General features: G+C 39.8%; 1 protein-coding gene across 8 annotated transcripts in view; it reads right to left on the reverse strand.

Moving 5' to 3' along the window:
* PARD3 (par-3 family cell polarity regulator) overlaps positions 1 to 20,162 on the reverse strand; it is a gene marked incomplete at both ends in the record, with an annotated part of 463,052 nt that overhangs the window by 273,305 nt on the left and 169,585 nt on the right. For all 8 annotated transcript variants that reach the window (XM_082015586.1, XM_082015587.1, XM_082015585.1 and 5 more), the window contains one exon: positions 5,614 to 5,792. In XM_082015586.1, the coding sequence (XP_081871712.1) occupies positions 5,614 to 5,792 (179 nt within the window). The remainder of the gene's footprint in view (positions 1 to 5,613; positions 5,793 to 20,162) is intronic.

Below are 20,162 nucleotides of genomic sequence, written 5' to 3' on the forward strand. Positions count from 1 at the left end.
GATGCATATACTCAAAACCCTGAGTAGACACGGACCTGAGTAACCTGACCTAGTTGACCCTGTTTAACCAGAAAGGTTGGACTAGACAATGTCCAGAGGTACTTTCCAACCTCAGCTGTTCTGTGATTCTGTGGAAGTCATGAATTTTATGTACTATCCAGGACAAAAATAAAACATACTATGTTTATTTTATATTGTACTCTCCCTGGGTATGATTCCTCTAAGCTATTTAATCATCACGTGACAAGCTGCCAGCAATGAGTTACTATCACAAAGAAACAAAGTTGATGCACATAACTTTTGTTTTTTGAATTTCCATTAATCTCTCTCCTATAACAAGATTTTCTGCATTAAAACAGTCTATTTCATCATCTGTGGATAACTCTCTCACATTCTCCCTTCCTCTCAAGTCTACAAGAAATCGCATCTGAAATGACAAAAATTGTGACTGTATCACTGAAAAGAGAAAAGCCCTGGTCAAAGGGGATAAAGATATATTCATGACTGTTGAAGTCTTCAGAATCTGTTTAAAACACTGAATTTTAATTTGAAAGCAGAAAGCTGCATTCATTATGCGGGGGTTTAAAACCTATCATGACGGAGATGCCAAGCTCTTTCCATATACTCTTGTGTTTCTCCTTAGCTGATTCTGTCATATTACAGCACTTTACCAATATTGTTCATCGGCACATGCTACCTCGCTTCCACAGGAGTACACACCAGAGACAAGGGTCCCAAGAACCATCAGCAATACTTTGGTCTTTTGTTCCCAGAATGATGCCCAGTCTTTTAGTCCACAGTCTTCCCTAGTCAATCGAATCGATTTATTCTCTGCAATTCATGCTCCCTGGCTATTAAATGACACTAACACACACAGTTCTAATATAAGACTCTTCAATCCTCTGAATTATAGTTAAAACCTATTGAAATACTGTGTCTTTGGTGACAGTGATAAAGCAAACTTCACTAAGCTGTGCTTAAAAAGACTCAAAGTTAAATAAAAATAATTTTCACTTTAGATCTGATTTTGACACCGGCATACCATTATTGTTGAAGCTTTTTATATAATGCATGCATGCTTTTCTCCTATCTAGACATACTTCATTAGAGATTTTTTGTTTATTCTGTTTACAAAGAGGATTAAAAAGCATTGCATCTTTCACATTAATAAAAAACCCCTATAATCCAACAATGTGAAAATTTGTACTCAGTCTCAACCCATAGGAACAGTAAAAATACCTGCAAGAAGAGATGGTGGGAAACACAATACTTTACAGGTAAGGGGTTTGACGCTAGATGAGACTTAGATCACTCCTATACGGTTTCAAATTCTTCCTCTGCAGTTTACAGAGCCCGAAAAGTAGGAAGAAAGCACATCCTGAAAATAATTATTCCTACAAGGCACGGCTATTTTCAATCTCAAAATACATATTTGGGCAAACCCATTTAAAAACAAACAAACCAACCTGGCTGCTGACTAAATGGCAAAGACAAAAAGAGAAGAAAAACATTTTTTTAAATTATCTGCCAAGTACACTCAGCTATGTGTTTGCTGTTGCTGATCCACCCCGCAGAGCATGTTGCATGCCATTTGCTGTGCTCCAGGTGGGTGAACCCGGGAGCAAGAGAGGCACAGAAGCCCATGCACAATCATTTTTCTATTTTTCCCTCTCATTGTTCTCTCTCGAGCTCTCCTTCTTAGTGTACATTTTCACTTCTCTCTGCTGAACCATTGCTGTTATCTCTGATGCAACAATATATGAATCAAATTCAGGGAAGTCACAGTGGGAAATGTTTCATCAGCCAGTTAGCCATGGTATATCCCTGCGTTAAGCAAGGCAGGTTAACTAGATAAGCCTTGCATCTTTCAGAGAAGAAGGATCAAAGCAGATAGCTAATTTGTAATGATATGCAATTCCTCACCACAAATGGAGATGCAAATTTAAAAAACACACAGAAAATATATGGGAATTAGTTCATAGTCACTGTAAGATGCAACTTATCTGGTTGTTGCATTTATGTTCTTCCAATACAGTAATGGAAACATCTAAGGGAAAAGAAACCTCATTTTCATTTATGCAGCTCACACCTATTAAGGGCAGCTAGTTAAGCCAATAGGCTTTGGTACTGAATTATTAAGAATGTGATTCAAATTAATGCAGAAAGCAACAATATCAAAAAACATTTTACTGCAGTGGAAAAAAGCACACATTATATGCTTCAGCTGCATACAATCTGTTCAGCTGTACAGTTCAACACAATTCAAACAAAATTACAGCCTGCAAATCAAGTATTACTGCAGGCCTTTAAGAATACATTTTTACTAAAAGATTTCTTCTTGTTTCATTAGAATGGCTCAAGGAAGCCAGAGACAGGATTAAGTCACGCCCTGAGTCACTAGGTAATACAGATATGTCTCTCACACACAAAAAAAGTATCTGAAAGTGATTTTAATATTCAGTTAAAAAAAAAAAAGTGAATAAAGCTACTGCTACTACTAAAGCTGCTGATAATCATGGGGCAATTTTGTGAATACTTGCGCAGAGGAGGAGACCTAGTGATTTGGTTGAGACCACTCATGGGAACGATACAGAAGGAAGAGGTCAGGAATTACCTAGCTGAGTACAGTTACCAACACTACAATATGCTTGTTTACAATGAGATTATATGAAAAATGGATGAGAGAGCACATCCAGTTTAGTGCAAGGGTTTCATATCAAAAAATCCTAGAGTAGAAATGCATTTCAAGTTCAACACACATTCAAATCTTCGCAGGACCTACTCAGGGCCCTACAAACCAAACTCTGTCCCTCTCTGGTCATTCTCTTTTCTTCTCAAGGACACAGGAAAGCCTCATGTACTGCTTCATCTGTGCTAGTAACTACAGGTAGCACTACAATTTCTTCAACAAGATCCTTCAAACATCCCACATTTTTTCCTCTTCCCCAGTGCCCTTTCCCCCTTCTGTTGGCCCAAAACTACAGGCATATGTCCTGGCTCCGCACAGCCCTCAGTGCATGGCAGCACTTCCACCCTTTCATTTCATCTCGTCTTGGGCATCTGCCCGTTTTCCTGCCATTCCAAATTCTTCTTACCCAAAATGAAACAAACACCAATAAAAGGAGTCTTCTCTCATTTGCCCCCAAGAAATAAACCCCTTCTGCCAGATACACGCAGTTTTCCTCTGCTAATTCCTCCAAAAATTGGACAGGGTTTCTACCTGTCAATTATTCTCTTTAGAGGTGACGGGCTGAAAGTAATGTCACTTCTTAGAGGCAGTAGGTGGATGAAGCTTTTGGCAAGTCTCCCAGAAACCCTTTTCTTGTTTCTGCAAGATACTGCTGGGGCAAAGTTGCTAATCTACAACTGTGCTGCAAATCTCAGCCCAAGAACATATGTTCTTGTGCTGTCAAGAGAGAGAACTGCAGTGAAAACATTACGTAGTGCCAACCGCCCACAAAAGATATATGGGTGCTCAGGCCCAACGCACTGAGCAGAAAATTAAGATTGTTCTCATTGCTTTGCTTGAAATGTCTGTGTCATCTATAATCAACGAAACAGTCTGGAACAAAGCACAGACATCTCTTTTTGTTATCTGAGAAGCTGAAGAAAACAACCTAACATAAGAAAAGTAGTGAGGACTTGTTATAGTTCAAAGAAACAAAACAGATTTGTAAAAATGCAGTGTTAGTACTTTGGTAAGTGACTGGTGACAGAGACTTCAAAAATGCGCCTTTTACAATAATACTACAAATGAGATTGTTGCTAATACTGGGAAAGGAAAGGAGAATTATTAATACCCATTCCTAGGAGAAATAGGATTCACTACAAAATCTTGACTTGCATGAAGAAATCAAGATGCTGAAAACACAAAAACAGTCTCACAATGAGATCTCACAAATGATCTCAGGATTAATTCATAACATACGTTGCACAAGCAATTATTATATTATTATAGTTCCAGTTGTTTACTGCATCCTACCTATTAAAAATAGTGCACTCAGTGATCTGCTCTATTCGAAGGACTGATGTAAGGACTGAGTGTGCAAAAAAGGTAAAAGAAATTATCAGGATCTATTGTACTAACTAACCTATGTTAGTTCTTTCTGATCTCCTTGATTTAATGGTCTCTTGCGCCTTTCCTCCATGAGATCACATGCATTCCTTTCCCGTTTGGTCACCATGCTCCAGTAGGCATGAAATATTTTCATGAAAATCAAGAGTAAGTACGTGCTGAACAACTAATGATGCAAGACGACTAGTGTGAAAGATTAGCTGCTGTTCAATTCTCTCCAATTTCTGCTAACTTCAGACACTCAAAGAAATCTGATTATGCTCTGTATGGCCCTCCATATCTATGCTTGTGCAGTAATGAAGCGCAGCCTCATTATGATTTCAGAAAAATTAAGTGAAAATTTTAGCACTTCAGATGGATTAGATTATCACTTTTCTTCTCCAGATCAGAAGAGTATAAAAGATATTTTTCAAAACAGCATGCACTTCTGTGCCACACCAGTGCAAGTGACAGAAAACATATCATAACCTATCTGAAATCCCAATCGAGAGACCTAACGATACCATGTTCAACTGACACCTCTGTAAGAATGTGAACCTTAATGCCTATGAGCATCATGCTTTTAAAGATGTGTTTGAAATAACCAAAAGCCCACTGAAGATAGTTCAGTTCATTAGCAGCATGTAAAGACTTCTTTATTTGGGGTGTGGTAGTCCTGGCTGCAGAGTCTCAGACTGTGTCTATGCTACACAGAATTAATAATAATGAAGAACAAAATAAAATAGCTGTAATAAGCTGCCCATTTTCCAACAGGATAATGTGCTGCACAGTCAGACTAGTAACCTAAACTGCAACTTTCTCTAAAAATTACTCCTTTCTATGGGAAAATACGCATATGTTTTTCCTTTAGAGTTTGTTTGCAATTATACACAATGTCGGGGGCTGTACAAAAGTGAGCATTTCTTCCAATTTTTTTTTCCAATAACGCACTGAGAAGAGAGCTTGCTGCTGATTTGTCTACCTAATAATGCAATTCATATAGAGATACTGAAATCATATGGAAAAAATGAAGGAAAAAATACTCATTCTGCATTTCACTGTTTTACTTTTAAGAATGTTATCAAGAAGAGACAGCATTTGCAATTTGTATTTTGTATTACTCGACCAGTGTCTCAGAAAGTAAAAACTAGCAATGCTATGCCAGGAAGACAGACCAGACCAGCTATGGGCATGCAGATTATTCATTGACATTAGGATTTCTATGGAGATCAGTAAAAATCATTATAGACATGACCTATTTGCATTTAAAGAAATCACATGACAGCATTTAGGCCCTGCTTTGCAGAGTAATGAGTAATCAGAGCTTCAACTACAGTTAATGGCAAAATCAAGTTTTTAGAGCCCCTGCTGTGGGCATGACCGAGAGGCTCCTGAGGGCAGGACATGTGTGCCACTCAAACACTCCTCTGCGGCTGATGGAGTTTGGTGGACAAGGTCAAAAAACACAAGTTTAAACCAGGAGCAGGCGAGAGAAGGACAAAACCGCAATTCAGGATTCACGCACATTTTATTGGCTGAAGAGGGGGAAAGAAACATACCTTTCTTTCATGAGCACTGGGTACACCAGGGGTGTTCTGCTTGAGAAAGCCTGCTGTTGTGGACCACCTTGTAGGGTTTTTCCGTGAAGGCTCTTCTGAAGGAAAATTTGTGTCACTTACAGAGGTTGAGAGGCCAATCAGTGCAGGGTCACTACTACGTCGAACATGAAGAGGCATATCTGAAGAATAAAAAAGACAGTAAATAAGCACTGACTAGATTTAAAGTGTTTTTCACATAACAAAAATATTTTTTCAAATTCAGGATGGGTGGTTTTGACCAAATGTGGCTTCACAGAGTAAGGAGTTACTGACCTCAGCATAGCTCCTCAAGGACAACGTCCGTTTCCTCAAAACCACAGCCTTGCCGCTTGGCCACACGAGGAGAAAACAAGGGCCAAACCAAGCCCTTTGAACCTAGCACAGCGTGTTGGCTTTACAAATACAATCATTGCATCGCTCCTACCCGTCTCTTGTGTAAAAACCAACAGCATAAGCCTGAACAACTAAGAGGTTAATAAATACCTGTGACTTACAGGTATTTTTAAAAGCAAGTAGCCACAGGCCTAAATTCAGCAGCCTGGTGACAATTAAAGGGTGGATTAGGACGTGTCCCCCACCCTACTGCCACGGCTGCAGCACGGGCACTGCCAGCACACCAGGCTTGCAAGAAGCTGCGCAACAGCTTCTTCGTGGCGAAAGGCAGCCTCCTCGCCTTCTAAAATATACTCTCCGTTTCTTTCTCAAACCTTATGGAAGTGACTGTTCTCTTTTCTGCATCCTTCCTTTGCTTTTTCCTGACAGACAGCTGAAACAAGATCTGTGCTGATTTACCCTGATTCCCTTAGCCTTCCAGCTGGCATGAATGACAGTTGAAAAATATTTCATTGGTAATAAACGATGCAGCAGGCAGGTAGACTGATTAGAAAGTGGTATTTTTTTTTTAATATATGTAGAGGTCAAATCCCTTCTGGAAAGTTTGATGGCACATTAGTTTCTCTTGAAATACAACTTATTTTTTTCCAATTTCATTTATTATCCTACAACAAATATCCACACATCTATCGTCTCCTTGCCCAAAACAGAAGTTTCATTGCCTGTCTTTGCGACCTCTTAGCACTCTCCCACTCAGCATCAGAACGGAGGGGATGTGATTTATCAATTGTATTTCTCCTTACTGCTGCACTGGGAACCTCGAATGCAAAGTGGAAAAGGAAAAACTGAAAGCTACAAGACGTAAGCAGCAGGGTCACTGGGAAAGGCATACTGGGCAACACCTGAGAATGAAAACCAGCGTATTTTTTAAGGCTTTGATGAAAGAGTTCCCACAGAAGCTGAAGGTGCACGTCGCACAATACTGGCAGGAAAACACAATGACAGGAGTTTAACTGACTAGTCTTAAGTTTTGTAATAGCTTTATGTTAACACTATGTATAACAGTACTAAAATATAGAATCTTATTTTGCATGGCATTATACAGACAGTGAGAAATACAGTAAGTCATGCCACACAGAGAAAATATGTGAGCTTTGTGGTGGGGTTTTGTTTGGGTTTTTTTAACAACTAGGACTCGTGCTGCTGAGGTACGCACAAGCGTTACAGGGTGAAACATCAAACAGTCGTTCTATGTCATGGCCATCCTGGTATACAAGAATAAAAGAGAATTAAATTTTTTTTTTTTCCTCACAATAGTTGTACTATTTCTCTTTCATTTGAAAATTCTTTGCATACCAAAAATATTCACAAGAGTTAATTTCTAGCAAATAAAATGTCTGCTTTTATAAATATGTATATTTGTACATGTTTTTATATACATATATGTATAACAGAACTAGAAGTAATTAGAAGAATAGTTCAGGAAAAGAACACTATAATTAGACAGAAAAGTATTTATGGTCTGAGTTAAGTCTACTTCGATTATGATTACTCAGTATATACTCGTAATAGAGGGGTTTTCTTTGATTGCCTTGTCTTCAACAACTTCAAGCTTCATGAAGCAGCTGAAGGCAAAGCCTCTCATTTCCCCCTAGATGGCAAACATAATAAAAGTACACTATCAAAAGGCAAGAGATCTCTGTAACAGAGGTGGCAGAGCTGCAGTCCCAGCCACGGCCCCACAAAGTGTAATGAAGTGACCCATTAACAGCGGTGCCCGTGCTGCTGCCTTAGCCCTGAACATACACTCTCATTTATTAGATTAGCCTGGGTGAGAAAGTGGCTCTGTAGTATGCAGTGCCACTCAAGAAAAATACCAAACTATATTTGTTCCAAGCAGCAGCCCGTGCATATTATCCTGTTTGCCTTAGCTACCCACCCTACAAGAGAGAATTACAATTTTCAAACATGAGTTCACTTGCTCCTTATGCTCATACATCTATATATAAGCACGATGATAGCAAAATGTTCTTGTATTTTTACACTCGTTCTTCAAATTACTTGACAAAACAAAACTTCAGTTCGGTGAACTTCTGTAAGAAAAGAAGCCGAACTGCCAAGAAAGAAAGGAAGGAAGAAACCGGAACTCAAGTCAGCACTTCTGGAGGCAAGCAAGCAATTATCACTGCCTTGCCTTTTGCTTTGCAGCGAAAACCTGACAGCTTGCGCCATGCTAAGTAGCAGAGAATTTTCACAATACGGCAAGTTAATTATGCAATGGAATTTCCAAATATCAATATGCTCCAGAGAAAACATTAACATGAGAAGTTTCTCTACAAAATCTATTCGCTGATGAGCCACCTTTAATATGACCTGTTTCATTTTAGTAAGGTTAGTTATTGAGGTATTTTCAGACATTTATTGAACACGTCTTCTAATCTTTAAAAAAAAAAGAAAAGAAAAGAAAAAAGGTATTCTGTCAATACAAAGATACAACGTGCGTGATCCTATTCTCTCCTTATGAAAATGGTTCCATACATAAGGAAAAGTGATTTGTATTACTAACCAAACTTCACAATAAAGTGAATTATAAAAGACAGTATTTTGGGTGTGTTGGATCTATGTATTTCCCAGTTAAACAAGAAATTTAAACACATGGTGGTTTTTTTATTTTTAATTGCTGGAATGGAACAAGCACATGGAGCTAGCTCTAGTGTATGTTGCTTGGCAATGGTCAATACTGCTCCAGGTATTAATCCAAGAATTAAATCTTATTCACGCTATATTAACAACAAGTTGTAAATACAACCTCCTGTATTCCTGTCTCCAATTCTATTCTGAGGGACCATTCTAAGTCAGTTTTGATACTCTCCATTAAAACAACAACAAAAAAGAATAAATTGAAGAGATTTTTCTACCAATATATTGTCGGTGACAATCTTCTGGTTTACCTGAATGTATAGTTTTGAAGAGGATATACTTTGAAATATTAAAAGGAAAATCAAAGGAAAGGAACTTAATAATTAAACCACAAGATGAAGTACGCATGGGACCGATGCAATGTCACTGATTCCAGGATGATGGCTGATACCGTTTGAAGTCTGTGGTTTCTTTGAAGAGTGGATAAAACAGCAATGAACTCTAATCACAAGGCTTCAAATTCTCTGTGGCACTAATGCACTGTAAATATTGATTTGCTTCTGCAGCTAAGGTGCCTTTTAAATAAGCACTTGAAACGGTAAATCTAATAAGGAATTACAGGAAGTTTTAAAAGTCTAAGAATTAAGGAAAATTAAATTAAAAATCATGAAAGTTACCACTAACTCAGTTCTTGAGCCACATTCAAGGACTTCAAGTATTCAGCAATGAGTCCAACACTATAACTTCAGAAAGAATTATGTGTGACAGAGAATCCCATTAAGTTATGCATACAGCCACAGTTCTGCTAGAAAATGGTTATTTGTAGGATAAATCCGAGCTAGATAACAAAATGCTCACATTCATAATCATGAAATTCTGTCTGGAAGTCTCATTTTATTAAAAGCAACAGCAGTTTCACTATAAATTATAAAAACAGCCAATATACATTTTATAACCATCTTAAATGTTAAGAACACAGAGTTGTACCTTTCCTTCCTGCCAGCAATTCCATTTTTATTTTAAAAGGGTCATCACCTTCTCTGATTTTCAAATATGCTCATGAACAAAAGCATTTGAGGATCTGGCAAATTTCATCCATAAAGCTGAATACATCGTCCCGCATGCAGGCATTCAGCACAAAGGACGGTGGTCTCAGAGCAGAGCTAATATATACCTGCCCATACCAATTTCCTCTCAGATGTCAGCTTGGAGGGCATGGCTAGAAAAATACACACACATATTTATATAGCACAGCCAAGACAATTTTACTCTGAAGATTTCAACTGATGTTTCAGCTCCTCGGTGCCACTGGCAGCTTGCACAGTTTGGCGTGCAGTGAATTTAAGACACAGAAATGAAAAATTATCTTATGGTCGTTTCTGGCGACCTCACACAGACCAACAGGCCCGTGACTGACAACTAGACCTAACAGGACCTCCCCCTGCCCTTTACACTCAAGAGATTTCTCTGGGAAAAGGATGGTTCAGTAAAACCAAAAAATTCTGTGCAAAACAGTAGCTTTCAACAAGGAAGTTGCCTGGAGTTTCTGAAAGTGAGCCTGTAGATATGTATATACATTGAGGTGTGCGTATACACAATATGTGCAGCGAGCCTACCTCAGCACCAAGAAACGGGTTTGGGAATGCGAGACAGAGACTCAACAATTTTACTGCTTGTGTCACCCATCCAGCTCACCGTCCCACTCAAATCCTCATCTGGAGTTCAAGAGGAAGGATGAACCAGGGTCATCCTGAGGCTCAGGAAAGCAGGACTGCTTCTTTCAGCTTAAAGACCTTGTAACTACAAGACTTTGTCTAAATGTAACTGAAACAGACTTTAAAAAATACTTAGATTAGCCTTGAGTTTCACACTCCAGCACAGCTCCCTGAACTCTAGTTCCAATTTCAGTAGGTTCAGTTCAGCTCTTCGTTCCACTCAGCTGGACACAGCGAGAGCCCAACATCCCTTGTGACCTTCAAAAGCTCAAATCCCCAAACTGGTTCAACTTTCATTCTTGCAAACCTCTAGACATGAGATGATGGTAACTTCCAAAGACCACTGAGGCTGTTGCAAACTGGACTACCCCACAGGTTTTCAAAGCTTTTTCTCTTTCAGACAGAAGAAAAACAGTTGGAGACAAAAAACAGACGATCGTGAACTTATCTACAAACTGCATTAAACCCCAGCAACAACTAACATAAGCCAGCACTTCTCTACAAGACCAACAAAACAGTGCAAATCAAATGTAGGCATCTTGAATTAGAAAAAAATATTAAAAACATAAGCAGTTCCAAGAGGGGAACACTACTCCCCAGGCAACTGCATCCTCTGTCCTGCAGAAGCAAACCCAGGCATGTTATATGGAGGTGGCTGCTGGGAGGGATGCAAAACAGTAGCCCTGTAAAGCTATCACCACTTGCAGGTCTTTTCAGAAACATACTTTTGGAAATGACAGCAAAGGAAGATATATATACACTACCAACTCTCTTTTCATGGACTGGAGAAATATTTTTCTCTCCCCTAGAATCCATTTCAGTTTTAAGTAATGATTATTTAATAAAAGAATTTGCAGCATTTCCCAAAATGATTACTCTTTACTTGGCCAAAATCTTCAATTTTTTTTTTCCTAAATTTTTATTATTTTCCCCAAGTTTACCCTCCTGTTACTAGTTACCTCCCCTTCACTTACAAAACTATCTCTTCCTTTCATGTGTCACAGTCAACTACAGCATTTCCCCCCGAAACTGTGCTACACGCAGCATGTAACTTCACCTCTGCCTCTCTTAATTCTCTACTGCTGTCTTACAAGGAGTATCCTCCCTGTCTTTTTTTCACCTTTGACACAAATACACAGTCAACAATAATCACATTTGGGTATTTTATTGTCATAGTATCAACCCAGAATATCCACAGAAGTCCTAAAACTTTTTCTATAGCCTCACTTCAGCATCTTTGTCTTGTTAATTAAAACATATGTTCAGTTTAGATCAATATGCTTATACATTAGCTTCTATTTATTCAGGCTGAATTAAATTGTATTTTCCAGTATGTGCACTACCTCTCTATTGGGTTATTTATCTTTCCTCCATTCGCACTATTCTCCTTTCTTAGTTTATCAACATCTGGAAATTTCGTTAACATACCATCTACAGTACTGCTTCTCCCAGATTTAAACGTGTTAAATAAAACCAAAACTAACAGGAATCCTCATGACCTCCTTCTGGATAACCTCTAGACTAAGATTGCCTCAAATTTTTAAGATTTCTACACTGATTTTCAAACCCTACTGAAGTGTTCATGCTCACACTAACTTGAAGTTTCCAGGACACTTAAATTTCTATCAAATGCTTTAACATTTGCAAATATTACATCAATTGTGCATCATTCACCTAGAAATGCCAACTCTCTAGTGTTCACGGCTCTCCCTTTCAGAATTACAAGAAAGCTTAAGATGACATAGTTTAGGTAATTAGCATTTCTCTACTTGAAAATATGTTTATGCTTAAAAATGTCAACTTCTAAAATTAATTTCTCTACATTCAAAACTCTTGGTTAAATAACAAGACTGCCATTCCCCTTACAGAGAAAAAAAAATATCATTAACTTCACAGAACTCCAGATATTTATAACTACTTCATATACAAACCCAACTGTTTTCAGTTATTCTTCTAGCTATTCATCTTCAAACAACAGCTTATATACTTCCTCACAGACATATTTTCAATGTTATCAAATATTGTTCTCTGCATTCTTATTTCTCTGGCTTTAAAATGGCACATTTATAAGCATTCACACATTAAAATCACGACAAATCACAATTACTCTGTTTTTCTCACACCGCTTCCCCATGCAGTTGGAGATCTCGCAGGCAGCCGCATCAGGAGTGGAGCAGAGGCTGTACCACGGCGCTAAAAATGCGCAACGTGGTCTAGCAGATGGTAGATGAATGAGGCCGGTTGTGGGACTCTTAACGCTCAGCCTGCAAAATCTGACAGGTGTCCCTAAATCCGACATGTCCCTAACCATCCCATAAATTTAAGAGAAATACACTTGGCTGTGTAAAATGTACAAACAAAACCCCACTGCATGCTAGCATACCTTTAAGAAATACAAGACACTATATTAGCATGCCTACCACCAAAAACGTCCCATAGAAAAGGAAGAACATCTCTGGAAGAATGGACAGCAGTGAAAAGAATGCAACCAAGCCACCAAAAAAAGTCTGATTACAAAGCAAAAGAAAGAAGAAAAGTCCTTACCTTCTTAGTATCATTTTCATCTTTTAATCTAAGTTTTCTGTTTTCCCAACCATGACTGCTCAATGACTTTGAAATTCAAAAATAAGAAAACATCAACCTGCCACAGTTATATTTTAATAATGAGGTAATGTTAAATCCTTATCTTAAAAGGCCTTTAAAATAACAATGTTCCTTCCATTTCTCTAATATTCTTTCTTCTTACTTTTGAATACTGAGATCCAGGAGGAAAAAGATGATTGCACCTTGAAACTCAATTTACTTAGACACTGACTTTTAAAGCTAATTAGAGAAAGATCTTTAAAACTGAAATTAAAATTTAATTACCTACATCTTCTCTTGTCTCCTTTCTCTGGACTTTTTTCTAAAATGCAAATACCTTTGTATGCCAAAAGAAAAGACAAAAATGTCAGATCTTACAAATGTTCTACTCTGTCAAAAAATTATGTTTCAGTATGTTTTAGTGAGCTGTAGTCTCAGTTTTGAATGGATACATTCTTCACAGATTTCCTTAAAACATGCTGGATGACCTCCTTACCTATTTTCACACTATTCCTACAAATCTAGGAAAAGTGCACTTCTAGTCCCGCAGATGTTACAAATTTTTTGCAAAATAGCATCCCACTCATTACTTCTTCAAACACTTGTGTGACAGCAGAAGCATCATCAACTTTGCTACTGCTAAAGTTTTTCTGCTTAAGTCAAAGATCAGGCCTTGCTAGTAAGCCTCTGATTGATATTTAGTTACATTATAATGAAGATGCATATCAAATATCTGCGTTCATAAGTCGTTTTGCAGTGCAGGCAAGGGTTTGCAGCAACAGGAGCAAATTCCTGGCTGCTTTAGAGCTGATAAGGCTTCAGCCTTCTGAGACACAGGTAGGAAGTTGGCAGATATTTTTCTTACCACAGCTTTGAAAAAGCCCCTAAAACTGAACGGTAAAATTGCTCCTGTTAGTGAACATAATGCAGTGGTGTGAAAACTGTGTATTATTTAGTCTCTAAATGCTTTAGGTAGGTTCAGAAAGGCTCACTTAGAGGTAGAAGCTCACAACTTTTTCCTGGACAGAAGGGAAGAAATATAGATGCAACAATAGGATTTACATTATAACCTGAAGAGCTCAGTTGGGAAGAACCAGAAATGATAGAACATGTGTAATACACATTATGGTTCTTTCATCAGTGACATTCACCCGGAGAAAACCTGCTGTAGCTGCCAACGTCGTGACTCCCTTCTGGTCCCCAGGCCATCACTGTGCCTTTATATGAGGAAAAGGGGGGGGCAGAAGTGCCATTACTCTGCAGTACCAGGTATGAGGGGTTCAGAACCACCGGTCAGTCCATATCCGTTTCTGGCTTACACTAGGATCAACTTTCTATCATCAACTGTTGCCAGCGCAGCCTCGTGCATTACTACATCAGTATCAGCTCATATGTGAGGTGGAAATTCCTATGTGGATCACATCCAAGTACCAAAGAGTCAACCAGGCTTAACTGCAATTCAGCAGGTATGCGTGTAATTAGCAAGGGACTTGTTACACAAGTCCTTACAAAGCTGGTACAGGAATCTCTCTCCTTCCCTACTCTCCATCTGAACCTGGTGCCGCATCCACCAGCTCATGAATTACGGCGCTAATCGGCATTTCATCAGCGGGCTGCGCTGCCCCAGAGGGCTGCGGAGCTGCCGTGCTGCCCGTCAGCATCGCCCCTGTGGCTGCCACCCGGCAAAGCAAGCCCTACCCACAGAGCATTTCCTGGCAAACGCCAGCGGAATGAAAACCTACGGCACTTCTACGAGGGCTTCGAAGGGGAAAAAAACCAATCTAGCTTCAGGATTGGTAAAGACATCTCAACAGGACCATTCGGGACACGGTTTAGGGGGCATGGTGGTGTTGGGTTGACGGTTGGACTTGATGATCTTAAAGGTCTTTTCCAATCTTAATGATTCTGTGATCACCAAATAGTCTACTGTTTAGATAGGACATGGGAAGTAACGGGCAGCAGCGGGATGCTATTAGTATCTTAACTGTGTGAACGAGTTATGTATGATGGTCGTTTACCTCATTTATGTTTGAAACAGTGAGGGAAGAGGTATGTCCTTGCCAGTCACCAGATGAATACTCCATCTTTGAAAGCGTTTGGCTGTTAATCTGGCACATCTCCATGTTTCTGTGGAGCGGGCACTGCGCACCTGGCCTCTCCTCCCTGCAGGCCACCTCCACCCTCGCTCCACTGTGGAGAAGTACAGGAACCATCAAAAACCCAGCTGGGGGGTTTCTGAAATATAAAAATGATCGCTTACATCCAGCTCGCAGGCCACTGTCAGGCTGGAGAAAGCAACAATTTGGGGATATTAGCACCTGGAAGTGGATCTGAACCTGCTACCCAAAGTCCACACAGCTTCATTGCAGAAATTATTTAATTTTTAATTGAAGCATAATAGTTATGACAACCAAGAAAACTTGGCTACAATCATTTAAACAGATGATTTTTTTTGTCAGAAATTATCTGTGCACGCATTTTCATAGCTATATGCATGCAATGTAAAGAAAAAAATAACGTGTGGGAAGAAACAGCCTCTACTGCACACCACCGAGTTTCCGACGTTGCAAAAAATAAATTACAATACCTATAATAAGATAGAGACAACATAGTCCTGAACAACTATTAAAAATGACTAACAGCTTCTGCAATTTTAATGGTACTTGCTCTTGTTTCCATGACAGAGAAATTTACTAGGATTATTAGAAACACGCTGGTACACTTATGAAACACGGTCTCATTTAAAGTGTTATCAAATTGCTGAGAGTTTACGTTTCACTGAGCTCATATCTGCCGCTGATGACCTAGAAGAGTAAAAGATCTCCAGCAGAACTGGGAAAAGGCCATGTCATGCCACCCCACGCGCTCAGATAGACAATTTTTAGCAGAAGGCTCTTCTGCACGCAGGGACTAATACAGCTCAAAGGCACAGCACTGAGCACAAAGATCTCAAGAATATTATTTTCTGTCATTCAGCTACAAGTACCAAGCTGAATCCCCGAAGACAAATCAAGTATTTCTGTGTTTAAGTAATGAGATGAAATGCCACCAACCCTCCTCACCCGGAGGGGATGCACGGCAGCAGAGCTGCCCTGCCTCTGACATGGGAGGGCAGATAGTGCGGCGCTCAGCACAAAGACGCGATGCTGCGCCTGACCTTTCACTGGGGGTACGCTGGAGAATGGTCTGGGAAGCCGAGAAGTTTGGGGACTACACAAACCTAACGGCATCCAAACAAGCTCTTTCCATTTACATGAGTGGGGAACAAGAAGCTCCAGCTATCAGTACAACGTGCTGAAACCTTCTCATTAACTCTCAAGGTTAAAGATCACTTTCTGCAGAAAACTCCAGTGTTCCCAGTAGCCAAATAGGGAGTAAGGCAATTTAGACTACATTGGAAGCTGTTAGTTAAATTGTTCAGATAATGCCCACAGTGGGACAATAAAACAGAACATCTGCTGCTCTCCAAGGGGTGACAGACCAGCAAACATCCTCAATTCTTCCTTACTAGAAACTTATTATAATAGTAAACCATGTTCCATTCTTTTTTAAAACCATGCCTAATGAGTAGTAAGAGACCTAGCTGCTGCTTAAAACATGTGCAAAGTTGAGCATTCCTGTCTATCTTTGCATGTACTTTACAAAGTCCCTTACAACAGCAACAGGGACCCTGAATTGTTCTCTTCCGGAAAGGTAGAAAGCATTCTACACCTTGGAGAAACTTTGGCAACATCTACCTTTTTTGTTCTTTTCTTTTTTTCTTCTTTTCCTTTTTCTCTCCCCCCCCCCCCTTTTTTTCCTCTCCTCCCTTCTACAATACTGGATACACATATGGTTACACTGCATATTTAATTACATACTACTCACTACTTTTTTTTTTTCTTTCACATTACCAAGGATGAAGAGAGTCAAAAATTATTCCTAAAAGTTCAAAACCAAGAATAAGCAAATAGAAAGAACCTCAGCTGAAATTCAAAAAGAAATCTCACTACACAAAAGACAGTTCATGAATTTTTGGATCAATGACTTTTCATGCTTGCAGTTGCCAATTTTCATTACAATTTGTGATTGATCCTAGCCAAGAGATGAAGATCATCTTTCTTAGTGGAGAAACAGCTTTAGCCAGAACTAACAGAAGATATTTACTGAAATACTACGGTATATACTTCGTGCCAGAATTTCTCAGGTTCCCAGCAGCTAACTTTTCCAAGCTGTCTCCACACCACAAGACTCCCTCCTTGTCTCATCCTAGAATGTGCTACAACAATTTGAAATGCCTGCACACAGAAAGAGAACCTGAGGTAGATGCATTTTCTTTTACAAAATTATTAATATTTTATATATTATTATTATTCATTTTATTGATACTTTTAAGTTGTTTTCATTCTGTTTCATTCTTCAAAGGAGATTAATAAGGTATTTATTGTGCTGCAGCCCAAAATGTATTGATACACTGAAATGAGAGCAGAAGGAGACAAACGGTGTATATTACTTGGTCCTCTTCCATTAGTATGAATAATCAGAGACTGTTGCTTGAACAAGAGGAACCCCAACAGATTCAAAGGAAAATCAATAGCCCAGGACAGCATATCCAGGAAAAGCCCTGCAAGTAGCCTGTTGGACAACAGTAGTCTGCAAAGCCCTTCCAGCAGATTGCATTTTCCACAGAGCAGAAGAAAAATGCTGTTACAACTGATCTGGCCACTGACTGTCTCCTTCTGCACCTGAACCCAGTTAAGTGCCTCATGCTACTACTACATACACCTCGCTCTCTCCAAGGCCTCCCTGCAGAAAGATAACAAGCTGTCAAAACCTCTCCAGAAGACAGACAGAAAAGAAACGGGGGAAACAAAGGAACTACAGTTCCTCTAGTCCACGTGAGACTGCGGCCAGGGCTGCTTGGATGCAGGCTGACGGCCAGAGTACCGACTTCCCCAAGTGCCACGCACCCAGACACAGCCCCTGCAGCGTCAAGGCTAACAGGGAGAAAATATATCCAGGAGTAAAGCAGGAACCTGGAAGGGTCACTATCCATCCAGCTGTCAACATGGAGAGGCAAAGGAGGAGCTGCCTTTCTGGATGAGTGTCCACGCTGCACCTCGATGCTGCGGTGGGGATGTAAGGGACAGCTGTAAGAGCACTGCGGCGACCAACCCTCAGCATCCACCGGCTTCCCTTACCCAGCTTGTAGCTGCGTATCTGCAAGATGCTGCTGCTACCACCAAAACTAAAATCCACTCTAATAATATTTTTTAACTTCTGTGAAATGCAATTTAGATATTTTCCACTCCTCAAAAGGAAGTTATCTTGCATAAGCACTAAAAGAAAGCCACAGGAGAAGAGAGCCATCTCCTGTACTGACGGAGTTATTTTTGTTACCCACCTGAGAGCAAAGGATTTTAGGGAACAAGTCTTAGTATCATCACTTTTATCTTTCATTAGAAGCTTTCTGGTATTATGCTCCCTAGCATATTGATTTTTCAATCCAGGCGTCCTTATGAGGTTTGTACACAGCACCTGGACATTCACAGCATAAACATGAGGAAGAAGTACGAACGACTGCGAGTAGAACATCCATCCATAGGCACAGATCATCAACTTCTCTGCAGTGGGCATCAAGCAGTCAGTGTGCTTCTAGCAGGAAACTGCCTCCGTTTTTTTAAAGTATTTAGCTCAACATCTGAAAGTTAACTCTAAGAATCACATATATGCTGCCAAACTACACTATTTTTACATTAAACGTGGTGCTTCTAACTAAAAAATACTTCACTGTTTAATGAAAGTAGCTATCTTAAATTTCCCGTGCAAGCAGAAAAATAGCTTACGCTGTGCTTATGTGCTCTCTGAAGGCAGAGTATTTTAACAACTATATGAGTTAGCATATTTAATACTTCATCTGTCAAGAAAATCTACTGCATTAAATAACACCTAATATACTTACTCATCACTACAAATAACATGGCTATTTAAAACATAGAACCCTCATGCAGTTTTAAGGTCATCTCAGAATGAAAGTAAATTTGTAGTCACACACAGGCGTGTTAGTTTTAGTGGGATCCTGTCTGTCCAAAAACTGAAACATTCTCTTCCATAGCATTCACATAAACACTAAAAAAAATTCTTAAATGTTCATGAAACTAAATAAGCTTTCTGAGAACAAATTCATTTACTTTGTGTTTCTGCTCTGGAATTTGTAAAAATATTTTTGAAGTTATTAATTCATGACATAGTTCACTTTTGTGTCACAGACGAGATTTGGGTTTATGTATTTTTAAGGCATTTGAAAATACTTCCGAAGGAGGTTTAACACCCTTTCTCTTAGCCTCAAAGTTCAAATTTAGGAGCAGAGAAAACTTATCCATTGGTCACGTAACACATATGCAAAATGCAGACCTCCTCAAAAAGCTTAAAGAGGGAGCCAAGCCTAAGCACGTGTGGGAAATCAAGTCTGAATCTTGATAACGGAGGGTGTCCCCTCCTCTCCACAACAGAATTTTTCTGAGAGGGGCTCTTCATCGTGCAAAAAGCCAGGAAGAGGAAAGGCCACTCGTGGAGGAACAACTCTTGGACGCAGGTCTTACAAAACACGTTGCTGCTGAACGGGAGGGCAAGTTGGGCTGCTCCCCCTTCCACGCTCAGCATCAAGCTCCCCCAGGTTTCATCGGGTCTTGAAATCTGAGCATTGTTGTATTTTTAATGTGATTATTATGGAAATTCTAATGTAGGACATACTAAAATAAACCAAACAGGGATATTTGCTTTTTCTGAGATTACCAAAGCCGTTTGCGTAAAGCAAGGTTGCTCGCACATTCCTCAGAAGCAATTGGGTTATCTCGAATATGTCTACCGGACTAAAAGCTCTGATCAAGTGTTGACATTTTTGCTGTTTCCACACGGCTGGAGAGAAAAGCAGTTACACATCTCCGTGAGCTTTGCTGCTCCTCATCACCAACAGCACCTCAGCAGGGCTGGGAAGCAGCTACACTGAGAGCACCAGGAGCCGAATCCTCCAAAGGCCACACTCATTCGATGTCCACACTCCTCACTCCCGGTCAGCACTGGGACAGCATTGGGCCGTTGGGTCTCCCACTAAAGCCAGGAGACGGGGAGAGACAGAGCTCGAGAGGCAGAGACCCCGCCGCTCGGCACATCCCTAACCTGCGGGTAGGTACGTAACATACCCCGCCGGCTCACGGAGTCACACTGCCACGGGCACCCCCATCGAACGGTCCCTCTCCA

The sequence above is a fragment of the Phaethon aethereus genome, assembly GCF_964289735.1.
Source record: "Phaethon aethereus genome assembly, chromosome: 2".
In the NCBI taxonomy this organism is placed as follows: Eukaryota; Metazoa; Chordata; class Aves; order Phaethontiformes; family Phaethontidae; genus Phaethon; species Phaethon aethereus.